The sequence below is a fragment of the Carassius carassius genome, chromosome 22 (assembly GCF_963082965.1).
Source record: "Carassius carassius chromosome 22, fCarCar2.1, whole genome shotgun sequence".
Lineage (NCBI taxonomy): Eukaryota > Metazoa > Chordata > Actinopteri > Cypriniformes > Cyprinidae > Carassius > Carassius carassius.
Genome location: NC_081776.1, coordinates 15,305,159 through 15,319,896, shown reverse-complemented (window position 1 = coordinate 15,319,896; position 14,738 = coordinate 15,305,159). Strand labels below are relative to the sequence as shown.

Here is a 14,738-nt window from a genome sequence, read left to right as displayed (position 1 = left end):
ACTATATTTATTTGAGTCAGCTCTTCAGTGACAAGAACATGTGGTGTGTTTGTTACCCTCAGTAGAGTCATATGAATCTCAGTGGCTATTTGTGTTATCTGTAGCATTGGGCTCACATTAAAAGAGTCAAATTCCAAATTATACTTTTCTACCAACAGTGTATTTACTGGTAATTTGGGTGGGTTCTGAGAGGGTCCACAGATCGCCAGCCACGCACCATTTAATTTCATTGGACATCATTTCAGTGGAAATGGGCAGGATGTGACTTTTAGTAACGTAATGACATGACAACTTTGATATTCTCGAAGGAATTTTCTGCTTTCAAAGTCACTAAAATCTTCCCGAAACTTCAAGGTGTTCCAGGTCCTAATTTGAAGACAGTCCAAAGCATGCACTGCAGTGCCAAATTTCAGATGTATGCAAATTGGTTTATCCCTTGTGATTTCCAACTGTTCCAGCTGTCAGGGTGTGGCGATTGTGTTGAGAGTGTAAAGTGTACATTTATAGACCGTAGACATTTTGGGTATATTTGCAGTGGCTTTAATGCATCTAAGAGTGATTTGCAGGGAGTGGGACGTTAGCATGGAGATGGAGAAAACACTCCTCTGCATTAATATTCATAAAGTAATGCATTCTGGCTGAGGAGAAATGGCGCACTTTCAAACAAACACAAGCCCCGTCCATTATTCAGAGACATTGGACCTGTGCTTATGCACTTGCACAATCACAACTAACACACACGCATTTATGCTTGTCTCCTCTCGGGAATACGAGAGAAAGAATTTATTTGGAGAATGCCTTGAGTGGGACTACAGAACTAATGTGAGCTCTGCCAGTGTGTCAAGAAGTGTCAACGTACTGAGGGACTGATTTAAACAGCTTGACACTCCAACAGTTGTTATGAGCCTGAGATGTTCTTTTTTTCAAGATGAATTAGAGAATTTAACAAACGTGTCAAATACTAATTAAGATCAGACAAATTAATAATAGTAGTTAGGATCATAATTTAACTACTAAGTTCCTCTTCAGGAACTCGAGCTGCGTCGAAAGCGCTTTGGGGAACGCGTTCAGCGTACGCGACTCTGAATATCGTGTGTAATCAGTCCAATGGAAGGGCGTGACGTCACCGACGTGGTGACGTAAGCGACCAGGAAGCTATAAAAGCACGTGCCACGCAGCTGGCGTCAGCTTCGCGTCTTTCAGCAAGCGCTCTGTGTGTGAATGTCATTTGTCCGTCTTGTGAGTCTTATTTACTGTTGTCTGTCCAGTTAAAAGAGCTCCTAGACATGCCAAAAAGCAAGGCGAAAGTTAAGCACTCAGATGGCGATTCCAAATCGCGTTATAGGCTGTGTGTTCCTCCCTGCCCGAGATACATAACGGGTGGGGATACACACAACCTGTGTGTGGTTTGCCTGGGTTCGAAGCACGCTGAGTCGGCTCTCGGGGGGGCCGACTGCCCGCACTGTGAGCGAATGTCGGTGCGGCCGCTTCGTTCCCGGAGGGCCCTCTTTGAGGAGGGGGCCTTCGCCAGCGTTCCCCGCGGTGCTGGTCCCGCTTCTGCCGAGGCAGAACGGCGGCTGCACTCGTGGGGTTCGCAAGTCGATCTGGTGGAGGGAATGGAGACGGGCCAGTCCCTATCTCCTTCCACTTCTGCCAGATCCGGCACCCAATCCCTAGAGTCGGAAGCACGCACAGCGGTTCCTTCCACTCAGGGTGAGGGATCGACGCTCCACCTCTCTTCCTCCGAGGAGGTCGATGTGGAGTCGCTCGATAGGGATTCGCCACCCCACTCGCTACAGTATGAGGAGCTCTTAGAGGTGGTTACTCGCGCGTTGGCCAAATTAAGTATCGATTGGCCCGCCGAAAAGTCTACTGAACCGCAGAGAAGCAAGCTGGATGAACGCTTCCTGCGCGCGAGTCAGCCACCTCCCAGCCGGGGCCTTCCATTCTTTCCCGACCTGCATGATGAGATCGCCAGGTCGTGGAAACGTCCATTCTCGGCCCGCCTCTACATCCCCTCGTCTGATTACTACGGAAATGTAGTGGGGATGGGAGAGCACGGTTATAGAGCGATCCCCCGGATGGAACAGACGCTTGCGAGCTATCTGTCCCCTGGCGCGGCATCGTCTCTAAAGGCCCAGGCATTGCCCTCAAAGCCACTAAGAACAACTTCGGCTTTGGTGGGCAAAGGGTATGCGGCTGCAGGTCAGGCCGGTGCGTGTCTGCACACCATGGCGGTGTTACAGGCGTACCAGGCCGACCTGTTTAAGGAGCTAGACGAGGGAGAGGAGATCAAGTCCCATGATATCTCTGAGTTAAGAAGGACCGCTGATCTCTCCCTCCGCGCCACCAAGGAGACCGCCCGAGCGATTGGGCGGTCCATGGCAGCTATGGTGGCCGCGGAGAGGCACTTATGGTTGACCCTGTCCGATATGAAAGAACGGGACAGGGTCTGCCTCATGGACGCCCCGATCCAGCCGACTGGCCTGTTCGGCGACGCAGTTAATTCTGTCATCGACAGGTTCCAGGAGGCCCGCAAACAGGCGGCGGCGTTCCATAAGTTCCTCCCTCGTCGCTCTCTCGGGGCATCTGGGAAGGAGATGCCCCAGCCGCACCCTAGCTCCTCACACCGCGAGGCCCAGAAACAGAGCGTCGCCTCTCGTGCTCCTCCGCGTCGGGAACGAGAGTCTCAGCGACGCTCTAGGCCGAGGTCTTCTAAGCCCAAATTAGATCTAAGGGCGGTTATCGAAGCTAAGAAGTCCTCGGCCAAGAAACCCTGACGCCAATGGCCCGGGGTTTCAGAGGGCAGCCTCCGCTGGGGTAGAACGGTACACACCGCAGTCCACGGTGCCCGTCCCACCTCAGTGCCCTCTAGGGGTCGTTCTGCCAACCCTGCCAGTGCTCCAGGGCGCAGCGGCCCCGGGCGAGCATCGTTCTCAGTATCCTCCGCCCGTGCGCGTAGCGGGGCTGGGACGCTCGCCGCCCCTGCGGGGGTCTCTTACACCAGAGGTCAGTCTCGAGAGACTGATTCCCTTAGTAGATTATTTAGCAGCGTGGAAACTACTGCCAAATGTATCTCGTTGGGTCCTGCATATAGTAGAAAAAGGCTACCGCATTCAGTTCGGCTCCGTGCCGCCTATATTCAAAGGGCGTTCACACGATAGTGGGCCCCGGGCAGGGTCTGGTTATGGAACAGGAAGTGGAAACCCTATTAGAGAAGGGGGCCATCGAGGTGGTCCCTCCTCAGGACAGGGAGTACGGATTTTACAGCCGGTATTTCATAGTTCCAAAGAAGGATGGGGGGCTGCGTCCGATTATAGACTTGAGGGTCTTAAATCGTTCAGTTATGAGACTGAAGTTCAGAATGCTCACAATCAAGCATGTTGTAGCTCAGATCAGGTCCGAGGACTGGTTTGTCACGATAGATCTCAAAGACGCATATTTTCATATCTCCATCCTTCCTCAACACAGGAAGTTTCTGAGGTTCGCTTTCGGGGGCGAAGCCTACCAATATCGAGTACTTCCCTTTGGCCTCGCACTCTCACCCCGCACGTTCACAAAGTGTGTAGATGCGGCTCTGGCCCCCCTGCGCACGCAGGGCATCCGCATTCTCAATTATATCGACGATTGGTTGATTTTAGCTCAGTCAGAGCAGATTGCGGTTCGACATCGAGATGTCGTTCTCGCACATATGGGGGAGCTGGGTTTGAGACTGAACGCCAAGAAGAGTGTACTTTCTCCGGCTCAGAGAACCACCTATCTAGGCGTAGTATGGGATTCGACCGCGATGCAGGCACGATTGTCCCCTGCTCGTATCGAGTCGATCCTCATCTCAGTCAAGAGAGTCAGAGAAGGCCAGTCACTCACTGTCAAACAATTTCAGAGATTGTTGGGTCTGATGGCAGCTGCGTCCAACGTGATACCTCTTGGCCTGCTGTACATGAGACCCCTACAGTGGTGGCTCAAGACCAAGGGATTTTCCCCGAGGGGCAATCCGCTTCGCACTATCAAGGTCACGCGGCGCTGCCTCTGTGCCTTAGACATGTGGAAGAAACATTGGTTCTTGAATCAGGGCCCGGTGCTGGGAGCTCCTTGTCGCCGTGTGACACTAGCGACCGACGCGTCCCTCACCGGCTGGGGTGCGGTCATGAGTGGCCACCCTGCCCGTGGTCTGTGGAGCGATCGCCATCTAACGTGGCATATCAATTGTCTAGAAATGCTAGCAGTTTATCGTGCACTGAAGCACTTCCTCCCAGACCTGAGAGGTCACCATGTGTTGGTGCGCACCGACAACACATCAGTGGTCTTTTACATCAACCACCAGGGCGGTCTGCGTTCGCGCCCTTTGTATAAGCTGGCGCACCAGATCCTGGTGTGGTCCCAGAACAAACTCCTCTCATTAAGAGCAGTATATATTCCTGGGAAGTTAAATATGGGAGCAGACATACTGTCGAGGCAGGGGCCGAGGCCCGGGGAATGGAGACTTCACCCACGGGTGGTAGATCAGATATGGAGAGTGTTTGGCAGGGCTCAAGTAGACCTTTTTGCGACTCAGGAGACGTCACAATGTCCCCTCTGGTTCTCTCTAGTTCATCCAGCTCCTCTGGGACTGGACGCTATGGTACAGACCTGGCCGAGGCTTCGTCTGTACGCCTTTCCCCCTATCGCTCTGCTTCCGGGAGTTCTGGCGAGAGTACGCCGGGACGGGGTCCGTCTGTTATTAGTAGCCCCGTTCTGGCCGGGCCGAGTATGGTTCTCAGATCTAGTCTCGCTCCTCGACGGCTCTCCGTGGGAGATACCGATCAGGACAGACCTACTCTCACAGGCGCAGGGCACGATAATTCACCCTCGCCCGGAGTTGTGGAAGCTGTGGGTGTGGCCCCTGAGGGGGCACAACTGGTAGCAGCTGGTCTCTCAACTGAGGTTGTGGAGACCCTACTCCAATCCAGAGCTCCCTCTACGAGGAAACTGTACGCCCTGAAGTGGAAGCTTTTCACTTCATGGTGCAGAGACCGCCAGCTAGACCCAGCAAACTGCCCAGTTTGTACAGTTCTGGAGTTTCTACAGGCTAGGCTCTCTGCAGGGTTGACCCACTCTACTCTGAAGGTCTACGTGGCGGCCATTGCGGCCTACCACACCCTTCTCGACGGTCAGTCTTTGGGAAGACACCCCTTAGTTACACGTTTCCTCCGCGGTGCACTGAGGCTGAGACCTCCAGTACGGTCCCGTATTCCCCCGTGGGACTTGGTTGTGGTGTTAGAGGCTATGTGCAAACCCCCGTTTGAACCTATTCAAGATATCTCAGACAGACATCTCACACTTAAAACCTCTTTTCTGTTGGCTATTACCTCTCTGCGGAGAGTAGGAGATCTTCAGGCCCTCTAGTTGGCCCCTTCTTATCTTGAGTTTGCACCAGGCATGACTAAAGCGTTCATATACACTCGAGCGGGATATGTTCCCAAGGTTCCCTCTGTTACACCACGACCTGTAGTGCTGCAGGCCTTCTGTCCTCCTCCCTTTCGGGAGCCTGACCAGGCGAAGCTAAACTGTATGTGTCCGGTTCGAGCACTGGACGCATACGTCCACAGAGCTGCCCTGTGGAGAAAAACTGACCAATTGCTTGTGTGCTACGGTCCCCCCAAGAGGGGTTCTCCTGCTTCTAAGCAGACTATTACTCGTTGGATAGTCGAGGCTATCAACGTCACCTATGAGTCCTCTGGTCGTCCCCCGCTGTCGGGAGCCAAGGCTCACTCTACTCGGGGTATGGCGGCCTCTAGGGCCTTCTTAGCAGGTGTATCCATGCTGGACATCTGCAACGCTGCGGGGTGGTCCACGCCCTCTACATTTGTTAGGTTCTATGGCCTAGATATGCCAGTCACTCCAGGCGCTTCTGTCCTCCTGTCCTGAGCTGTGCTCCTCGGATACACACCAGGCAGGGGTTTGGACTCGTTCCCCAAAGCGCTTCGACGCAGCTCGAGTTCCTGAAGAGGAACGTCTCTAGGTTACGTATGTAACCCTAGTTCCTCGAGGGAACGAGACGCTGCGTCTCGGAGCCATACCCCCGGCACCCCTGCCGGCGCTTGCTGGAACTCGAAGCTGACGCCAGCTGCGTGGCACGTGCTTTTATAGCTTCCTGGTCGCTTACGTCACCACGTCGGTGACGTCACGCCCTTCCATTGGACTGATTACACACGATATTCAGAGTCGCGTACGCTGAATGCGTTCCCCAAAGCGCTTCGACGCAGCGTCTCGTTCCCTCGAGGAACTAGGGTTACATACGTAACCTAGAGACGATTTTTGACATAATAGAAAGATTAATAATTTTGACCAATACAATGTTTTTTTGGCTACTGGTAAAAATATACCTCAGCGACTTAAGTTTTAAGTTTAGTTTTGTGGTCCAGGATCACATATATGATTCGCAGCTGTACCCGAAATCACCTTTCAATCTAGGTAGCAGGAAATAGAACTATATTAAAATTCCTATTTATATAATGAAAATATTATTAAAATCAATCGAAAGAAGAAATTACAATAAATGCAACAGTAATCAAGAAAAGGTTTGTCACAACAAACTATCTGCTAAAATTCTTTAAATTGCAATTAATAAATTGTACTTCCTATCATTCAGATTCATACAATTCAACTTCCTGACGGGTCGTGGCAGTTCAGTTCCAACTTTTGAGCCGACAGCGAGGTGATTACCCAACCCTGGACAGCAAATGGATTCGGGTTCGTGCCAAAAGCTTTAGCGTTGAAAGCGCCTTAAATGCAAATCCAAACAAAAGGCCTAATTGAAGAAGAGGAGTAAAAATCAACAAAGAAATAAAGTAGATGCCAGAATGAGAAAGATGCCAAGGCTTATTATAGGAGGTCAGTGTTAGTGTGTTAATCTGGAGAAGCTCAAGAGGATGAAGGCAAATGCCTCTGGGCTGCTGTGTGCAGCTGGGAAACAAACAGATTCAAACGTCACTGCCAAGCAAACTCATGCACACGCGCACATTAGCTCATAGATGATGTTATTATTGCCAGAGCGAAGCACTGTGACATACAGACTCTTGTAACTAGGTTTTTTTTTTCTAGCAATCATTGCTCAAAGAGTCTCACACTAGAGGTCTGCTAAAGGACAAACCTTTTTGGGTGGGTTCAAATCAGTTTTTATACATAACTTCAGGTTTGGATTCAGGTTTGTGATGAATTAAAAATATTAATATAATTAATTAGAGTCTGTGAAAATGGAGGCATAAGAGTTTACACCCTCATAGATGAAATAAAAGCACTTTAAAAGTTTAAAGATTTTAAAAATTTAGATTTCTTTAGATTGTCAAAATGATTGTACGTCTGAGCCATTTCAGAGCAAATACTGTCAGAAATCTAAAAGATATTGATGTATTTCAGCTGTATCATTCCAGCACTATTACAACCATATTCATTTAGGCTGTTCTCATATGGATTACAACATTTCTATATTTTGAAGCTCTATCCATTGCCAGTCTATAGCCAAAGCCACATTATCATCTGCTCGTATCGCATAATTTCAATTAATTGAATGATTCAGTGCTCTGACCATTTAATTGTGACATTCAATGTAGGCTAATACTCTTTGGACAAGGATAATTGCTGAAAAAAAGGACCATTTTAACATTTTTCAGTCATGAAACTCTGGCTGTGGAGACATTTTTAAAGCAAACAGTGTCTAATTAAACCCCAGCGTAAGGGAAGGATAGGGAAGATAAAGCCCAAACTGCTCTACTGTAATGCAGTAGCGAGACTTTCGCTCTGTCCCAGTTCTGTTCCCTATAGAGATAGATGAAAAGATATGAGTTGAAGAATGACAGTACAGTGGCCAGCAGCTCAAGGCAGTGTGACTGACTCTCTGTAGAGTGAAGAAAAAACAGTCGATTTATTACCAGTCAAGCCTTTGTTATGGAAAGAGACAGGGCAGGGATCTCGAACTAAAAATAAATAAATGTGTGGGTGGATGTGTAGGCATGTAGCATGTACTGATATAGTGTGTGTGTGTGTGTGTGTGTGTGTGTTAAAATAGAATTTTCATAACTTTTCCAGTTGTGATTACAGAATTTGTAAAAACTTTTTAAAAATAAATTACTTTCACAGAAATGCTAAACGCTAGCTGACTTGAGCATAACTAGATTTTTAGGAGAACATATAATTATGATTTGATTGGTTGTAATATGATTTGTTTGTTTGTAATATAATGTAATATAATATATATATATATATATATATATATATATATATATATATATATATATATATATATATATATATATATATATATATATATATATATATTAGCAAGGGTTCTCACATCTTTTAATAATGAATTTCCATAACATTTTCAGTTGATTTTCCGGATTACTGGATTATATAAATTGCACTCAAAAAATGCTTTTTACTGACCTGGGCATTAACTAGATTTGGTCTATTAAAGTCAGTTGATTTATAATTTTTTTGTTTATTCTCAGCTGTAAAATGATCACAAATTTAGTGCTTTTGTTCCAATAAAGAGTCAGACATCTTTTACAAATTTTATAAAAAAACATTTTTCTAATCTAAATTGCACTCACTAAAATGCAATATCTAGCCAACCTGAGCACAACTAGATTTCACTAAAATGTATATATTTAATATGTTAAATATATTTAACAAGAAAACAATATTTTTGCCTATTAAATCATTTGATTTATTTGCAAATAATTACATACCATCATAACCCTTATTCTGTCACGTAAAATATACATATACAGTTCAAACTTTGAAGAACATTTTTCTTTAGGCTGTAGTCAAGCAGACAAGACAGTTGAGAAAATTGGATCAGAATCAGAAAACATTACAGAGACAGACTGCTGCTGAGGGTCAAGGTTTTCCGTGCCACATTACACAGTGCACTGGTTAGTGAGAGAAGATTAGTGAAAATGCAGTGATTTGTTCTCAGCTGTATTATGCGTTTATTTCAACTGGGGTCCCCACAGCTTTTAACAAATGAGACAACAACGTGAAACAATTCTGCACTCAAAAAAAGAAGCAATTTCTAGCTGTCTTGAGCATAAACAGATTTGAATAGAACAAATTATACTTGTAACTAGAAAATGTTATTTGCTCTATTAAAATTGGTTGATTTATTTAAAAATATTGTAAAAATAGGTGTGTCTATGAAGCAAGTTTAGTACAGTGCAGTTAGTGGTAATATGTTATAACAATATAATAAAGCCTTTGTTATGCATTCATCTTAGTAGTAAAGCTCAACAGTCATGGCTATGCATACAGATGATGTATAATGTATGATGTGATCTAATCACTCAATACTGACAGTACATGGTTGATGTTAGTTTTTTAATTAAATTCAGAGGGCTGGAATACGATACATTTTTACCTGTTTAGAAGTCTTCCAAGGTGAAAAGTGACCTGCAATGGAGAACAAAACCTTTAGCATGCTGGATCTTAAGTTTTATATTTGAAGTGGGAATTTTAAGCAAATCAAAACAGAAAAGAAAATGAGAAAGCTAGCCGATAACCTTTTATTATTTTGTTTAGACAGCAGCTGTTCCCTCTTGAGCTACATTCTCAACTGTGTAGATGCAGTTTCATTTATTTATTTATTTATTTATTTTTAGCTAGTATCTTTTTTTTTCTAAGTGGGGTCCAAAAGCCATTTCTGAGATGTAGTAATTTAATTCTAATTTAAAATGAAATGTTAATACAACTTTGTGGAAAATAATTTGAGAATGTTTCAAAAGCAGCATGTCTTTCAATGGAAGGAACTTTTATACAAAAATGTTCAAATCGGCCTATTTGATTAATGACCTAGAAATAGTGCAGCATGAATATTTAATATCTAGACACTTTTTTGTTTCTGACTGTCTCTTTGTATATTGGATTCAGTAAGTAAGTCATTGAAATAATTTCTACCAAGTTACTTAACTTGTTGAAATTGTTGAGGTGTTAAGCATTTGAATAATTCTAAGTAGTGTTAAACAAGTTATCTTTAAAGTGCTCTATAGGTTCAGTGTGAAATTACAAATTAAACAGCATTTAAAATCAAGGCCATTTCATCTGTATTACAACCAAAAACTCAGTTCAGACAGCAGCTATTCAAATATCTATTCAATTCAGAATTTGCTCCTCTCAAAAAGCAATTGCACTTTGAGGACAAGTGGCTATTATTTGAATATTTCATGTATCTGTTGAGAAAAGTAGAGATTTGAATGTAAAATATACATGTTTGACCCTAAGGACTGTATTTGTTGATCCTTTTTGATGACAAAAAAAGTCTCCTGTTGCAATCAATGAAAGAACGACCAAATCCAATGACAGAAAGATGCTTAAAATGCACCAAGCGGCATCTTCACATCACATCAAATTCCCATTTCCCCCCTGGAGGAAAAACATTGGCTGTGAGGAGGCGAAAGTCCACAAGGCTTCTGAACTCTAATCATAACAAACAGGAAACAGTGGCAGTGTAGAGCACCTCTTCTGGTATTAATAGCTAAACAATACTCGCCAAACATCAAACGACAAATTCATGAATATTTTCCATGAATAACTCCTCCTAAATCGGCCTTGAAATGCACAAAACAAACACACACATACACAGGCCATCCAGCATTTTGCATTCAACTTCTCCCTCTCTGTCTTTCATGTCTTACCACAGATGACCTTCAGGAATGAACAAGGCGATGCAAATTACCTGTTTGGAATTAGCGAGAGAGAGAGAGAGAGAGAGAGAGAGAGAAGAGAGAGAGAGAGAGAGAGAGAGAGAGAGTGCACAAACATACTAGAGCTGCACAGTTAACAAAGAATTAAAGGGGCCATATTAGGGCTGGGCGATAAATCGATTTTATCGATTAACTCAAATGTGTAACTTACATCGATTTGTTTGAATAAAAATAGGTTTTCTTTTTAACATCCGCCGACTCTACACTCAGGGCTCCCGTAGTTACGGTTGGGCTCAACCCTCACCCACGCGTCTGCCACAGAGACATGCTGGCGAGTGAGAGAGATGTTTCGCCCTACGAAATGAACAAGACCGTGGCAGCAAAAGCACACCGGTCAAAAAGCAACCTACAGCAGTGTTACTCGTTGTGCGACTCGCTAAGCTTTACTTTAGTTGCCCGCATAGCAGTAATTAATACGATATGATCATGCAGTCAATACAAATATTTACTAAAAACATTAAAGACAAGCAGGGCTATAACATAACTCACACCATGTCTACACCGGACACGAGTGGCACGATCCAAACAAAAGACAATAGAACCCAGTGATGTTGTCTACACTGGACATGGCGTGATGCGACACGATCCCCATCAGTAAACTGATGCCTCGTTCTATTTATGTATAAATATACCGACACTACGTTCAGATGATTTGACACTGTAGTGTGGTGTCATCAAGTTTAGACCGACTTTTAGCGCAGCAGGCGCGGCACGACATATTTCACGTCCAGTGTAGACACAGTTAGACAGTGTCTGCTCGATTTACAAATAATTTATATTTAAAAACTAAAAATAAACCAGTGGCATTACAAGATGGAAATATAGACCAGAAAATATATTTACACTTGCTCTGTCCTACGTCCATGACACTGACTCACTGCGGAGTTGCCAGTTTTAATCTGAACAGCTCTTAATGCTGAGTGTGCACTTGGACGTTTAGATGCATGATATATATATATATATATATATACATATATATATAAACGTAAGGTCTTTCCAGCTTTAAGGTAATACTGCTTTTTTATTTATTTATTTTATAAATCATCTTGTCTAAATTTCAGACAAATTTGACTGGTAAAAGATAAAGAATGATAGCCCCTTTTGTATTGCATTGCATTGCACAGATTGATAAAAGACATGCTGTTTGTGACTCGATGTACGTTTTGATACTTTGCGGTAAAAGTGGCTCTCTGATCGACTCTGCCCTATCAGTGCGGCTCCTAGGGTTGTCATGGTACCAAAATTTCAGTATTCGGTACCGATACCAGTGAAAATCCACGGTTCTCGGTACCAATTTCGGTACCAAAGCAAAACACAAAAATATGCTAATTAAAAAAAACTATTTTTGGCACTAAAAATAAAACCAATGCCATTCTTTATACTTATTTACAATTGTGTTTAAAGTTTTTCTACAAGTTATATAATTATGAAAAACAGTAAACAAGTTTCACCCAAATTTAATTTGTCTTTTAATTTATGAAATTTAAACACATTTTATTTTTGGTAAATAAAGGGGATTTGCTATTAAAATTAAAACATGGAAGAAATATTGTGATTTATGTCTTTAAAAAATAAAATTTTATAATTTTTTTCAACAGTAGTTGCAGTATCATATACATTTTACTAAATGATAGTAATATTTCTAGCACAATGCCTTTATGTAAAAATTAACTTTTAGGCCTAATGAATGCATATTTGTCATTTTAACTGAACTTAAGACTGGTGGTGATGCTTAAGATATTTTTGGTCATTGAGGGTTTCTGTAAAAAAATAGTAATAGATCATATTAATTATTATTAAAAGATAATACTACTACTAATTCTACTACCATACTAATGTATTTACAATGCACTATGAATTGATGAGCTGCTGGGTTCATGAATATTAATCACGTTGTCTGCGTTCGGTCAAACTGATTTGCTGAAATCAAAACAGGGACGGTACTAGATCAGCGCCAGCCAATGAAATTGTCATTTGCGCATTAGCTCCGCCCACTACCGGAGAAACCGGTATGTCTTCTGCTTGTTCGAAAATGAATATGAATAATTCTAAATGAACTCCATTATTTTGACAAGAGAAGACATCAAAGAATAGTTTACATATAGCGTGTCGATTCAGCATGGTAAGACTCTCGCTCTCTCTCTTTGCATGTGTGAGAAACGCTATCAGTAAAGCGATGGTGAGTCGTGTGCCCTCACAAAGAGTTTACAGAGCATCAAATACAGGTGCGCTGTGCGTCCATTGAGATGAACTGAAAAGTTCAGATCGCTTGATGGAGAGAGAACTCTGAAGCTCAGATGCTGAAATTAATGCAAGCGTCATGCGCTTCAGTCTATGTAGTAAACAAACCCGCACGTCTCTGCCATTCATTAATTCACACAGAGACGCGCAGAACACGGATTCATATTTCAAACAACTTTTGCGGCTTAACATTTACAGATACTGGTCCATATGGAGATTTGATTTGATTAATTTATGCTAACTTTGACAAATTCCATGACTGTCCATATTAAAATGTAAGTTTCATTTTCATGACTGGATTTTGAGATTCCGTCCTCGGTTTCTGCTTCGCGGAAATCATGGCGCTGATCCGGGTTTGAACGGGACCTAGGTACTACCGGTACTTAAAGAAACCTGGTACCGTCACATTTAAATTTTTTTAGTACCGACTTGGTACCGAAGTACCGGGTCTTTTGACAACACTAGCGGCTCCCATGAAAAAAAAAAAAAAGTGAAGACTTCTGACTTACAAACATTTACAAACTGTATCCAGTACAAGATACCGTTTCTGCTTCGTCATTCCTGGAGCTGATCCGTGCTGGTCACTGGGGAAATACATCAACTTGGATCGCTGAATCAGCTTTCACCGTGGATGAAGCATAGTCCAGTCATATTTCAGACCAATGAGCCTTGTAAGAATCGACATGTTTCGTAAGGCGGGGCATAGAGGAGAAACAATAATGTACAGTATGTGGAAAATAATGTGTTTTGTGAATCTTAAACCACATAAACACATTTCATTACACCAAATAATGTTCTTTTTAGCAACATCACATGACCCCTATAAGAATATGATTGCTGTGAATTAATTTATTTATTTTTGGTTAAATTTATTGCTAATAAAAAAAATAGATTTTTATGATTCTAAATTATTTTAATAAAAATGTATATGTAAAATAAATAATACATATTTGAAAATACTACTGATATCATTATAAGCTTGTCAGAAGCAGTGTTCATTTCATTGACAAATAATTTTCATCAATTAAATTTTTTCACCAATGAAAATGAGACGAAAACGAAATCAAAACTTGTTTTGAATGACAAAAACTATGACAAAAGTCAACTGACATTTTCGTCAACGAATAAAAATGAGACAAAAAGGTTAGAAAGTTACAATTTGGTAAGAGATTCAGAGGTTAGATGCACACATTTGGACTGTAGAAGCCTACTGATCTATACGGTGGACATAAGTTAGCATACACTTGCTGCACATTTCATAAAACTTAAAAAGATGTCAATATCTGGGAGTAAGAGAAGAGCATATGGATGAATTTGAAAAACATGACAATGCAAAACAAAACTCAATTCGGCCAGGTTTCTGAGAGCACAAACCCAAAGCGTACGCACAGAAAGTGCCTCTCACTCTGCCCACGACTGAATACAGTTCTCTTTCGCGTCAAATGAATGGAGAAACACACTCAATTACATCTCAAGTGAGCGTAAACAGTTTGGAGAATATCAGATCTGTATCAGTATAAAAACACCCGTGCATTTGGTTTTAAAGGGACTGAAGCCTAATTTATGTTCTGTTGTATGTGTTATTTTATGTTAATCAAGCAACAAAAGAAAGAGAGAAAATCAATCACTGCTCCTGACTGAATAACTTTAGTAACCCTAATAACGATTATTTTAAATTTATGAAGAACATGGTAAGTTGTTAAAAAAAATGAATGATTATATAACCATTGGTATTTAATTGAATGGAGGACCATGTTC

General features: G+C 42.6%; 1 protein-coding gene across 1 annotated transcript in view; it reads right to left on the bottom strand.

Moving 5' to 3' along the window:
• Positions 1–9,038: 9,038 nt before the first annotated feature.
• LOC132098580 (membrane-associated guanylate kinase, WW and PDZ domain-containing protein 2-like) overlaps positions 9,039–14,738 on the bottom strand; it is a 33,105-nt gene continuing 27,405 nt past the window's right edge. Inside the window, exon 5 of the mRNA XM_059504645.1 lies at positions 9,039–9,429. Within this exon, the coding sequence (XP_059360628.1) occupies positions 9,368–9,429 (62 nt within the window). The 3' untranslated portion in view covers positions 9,039–9,367. The remainder of the gene's footprint in view (positions 9,430–14,738) is intronic.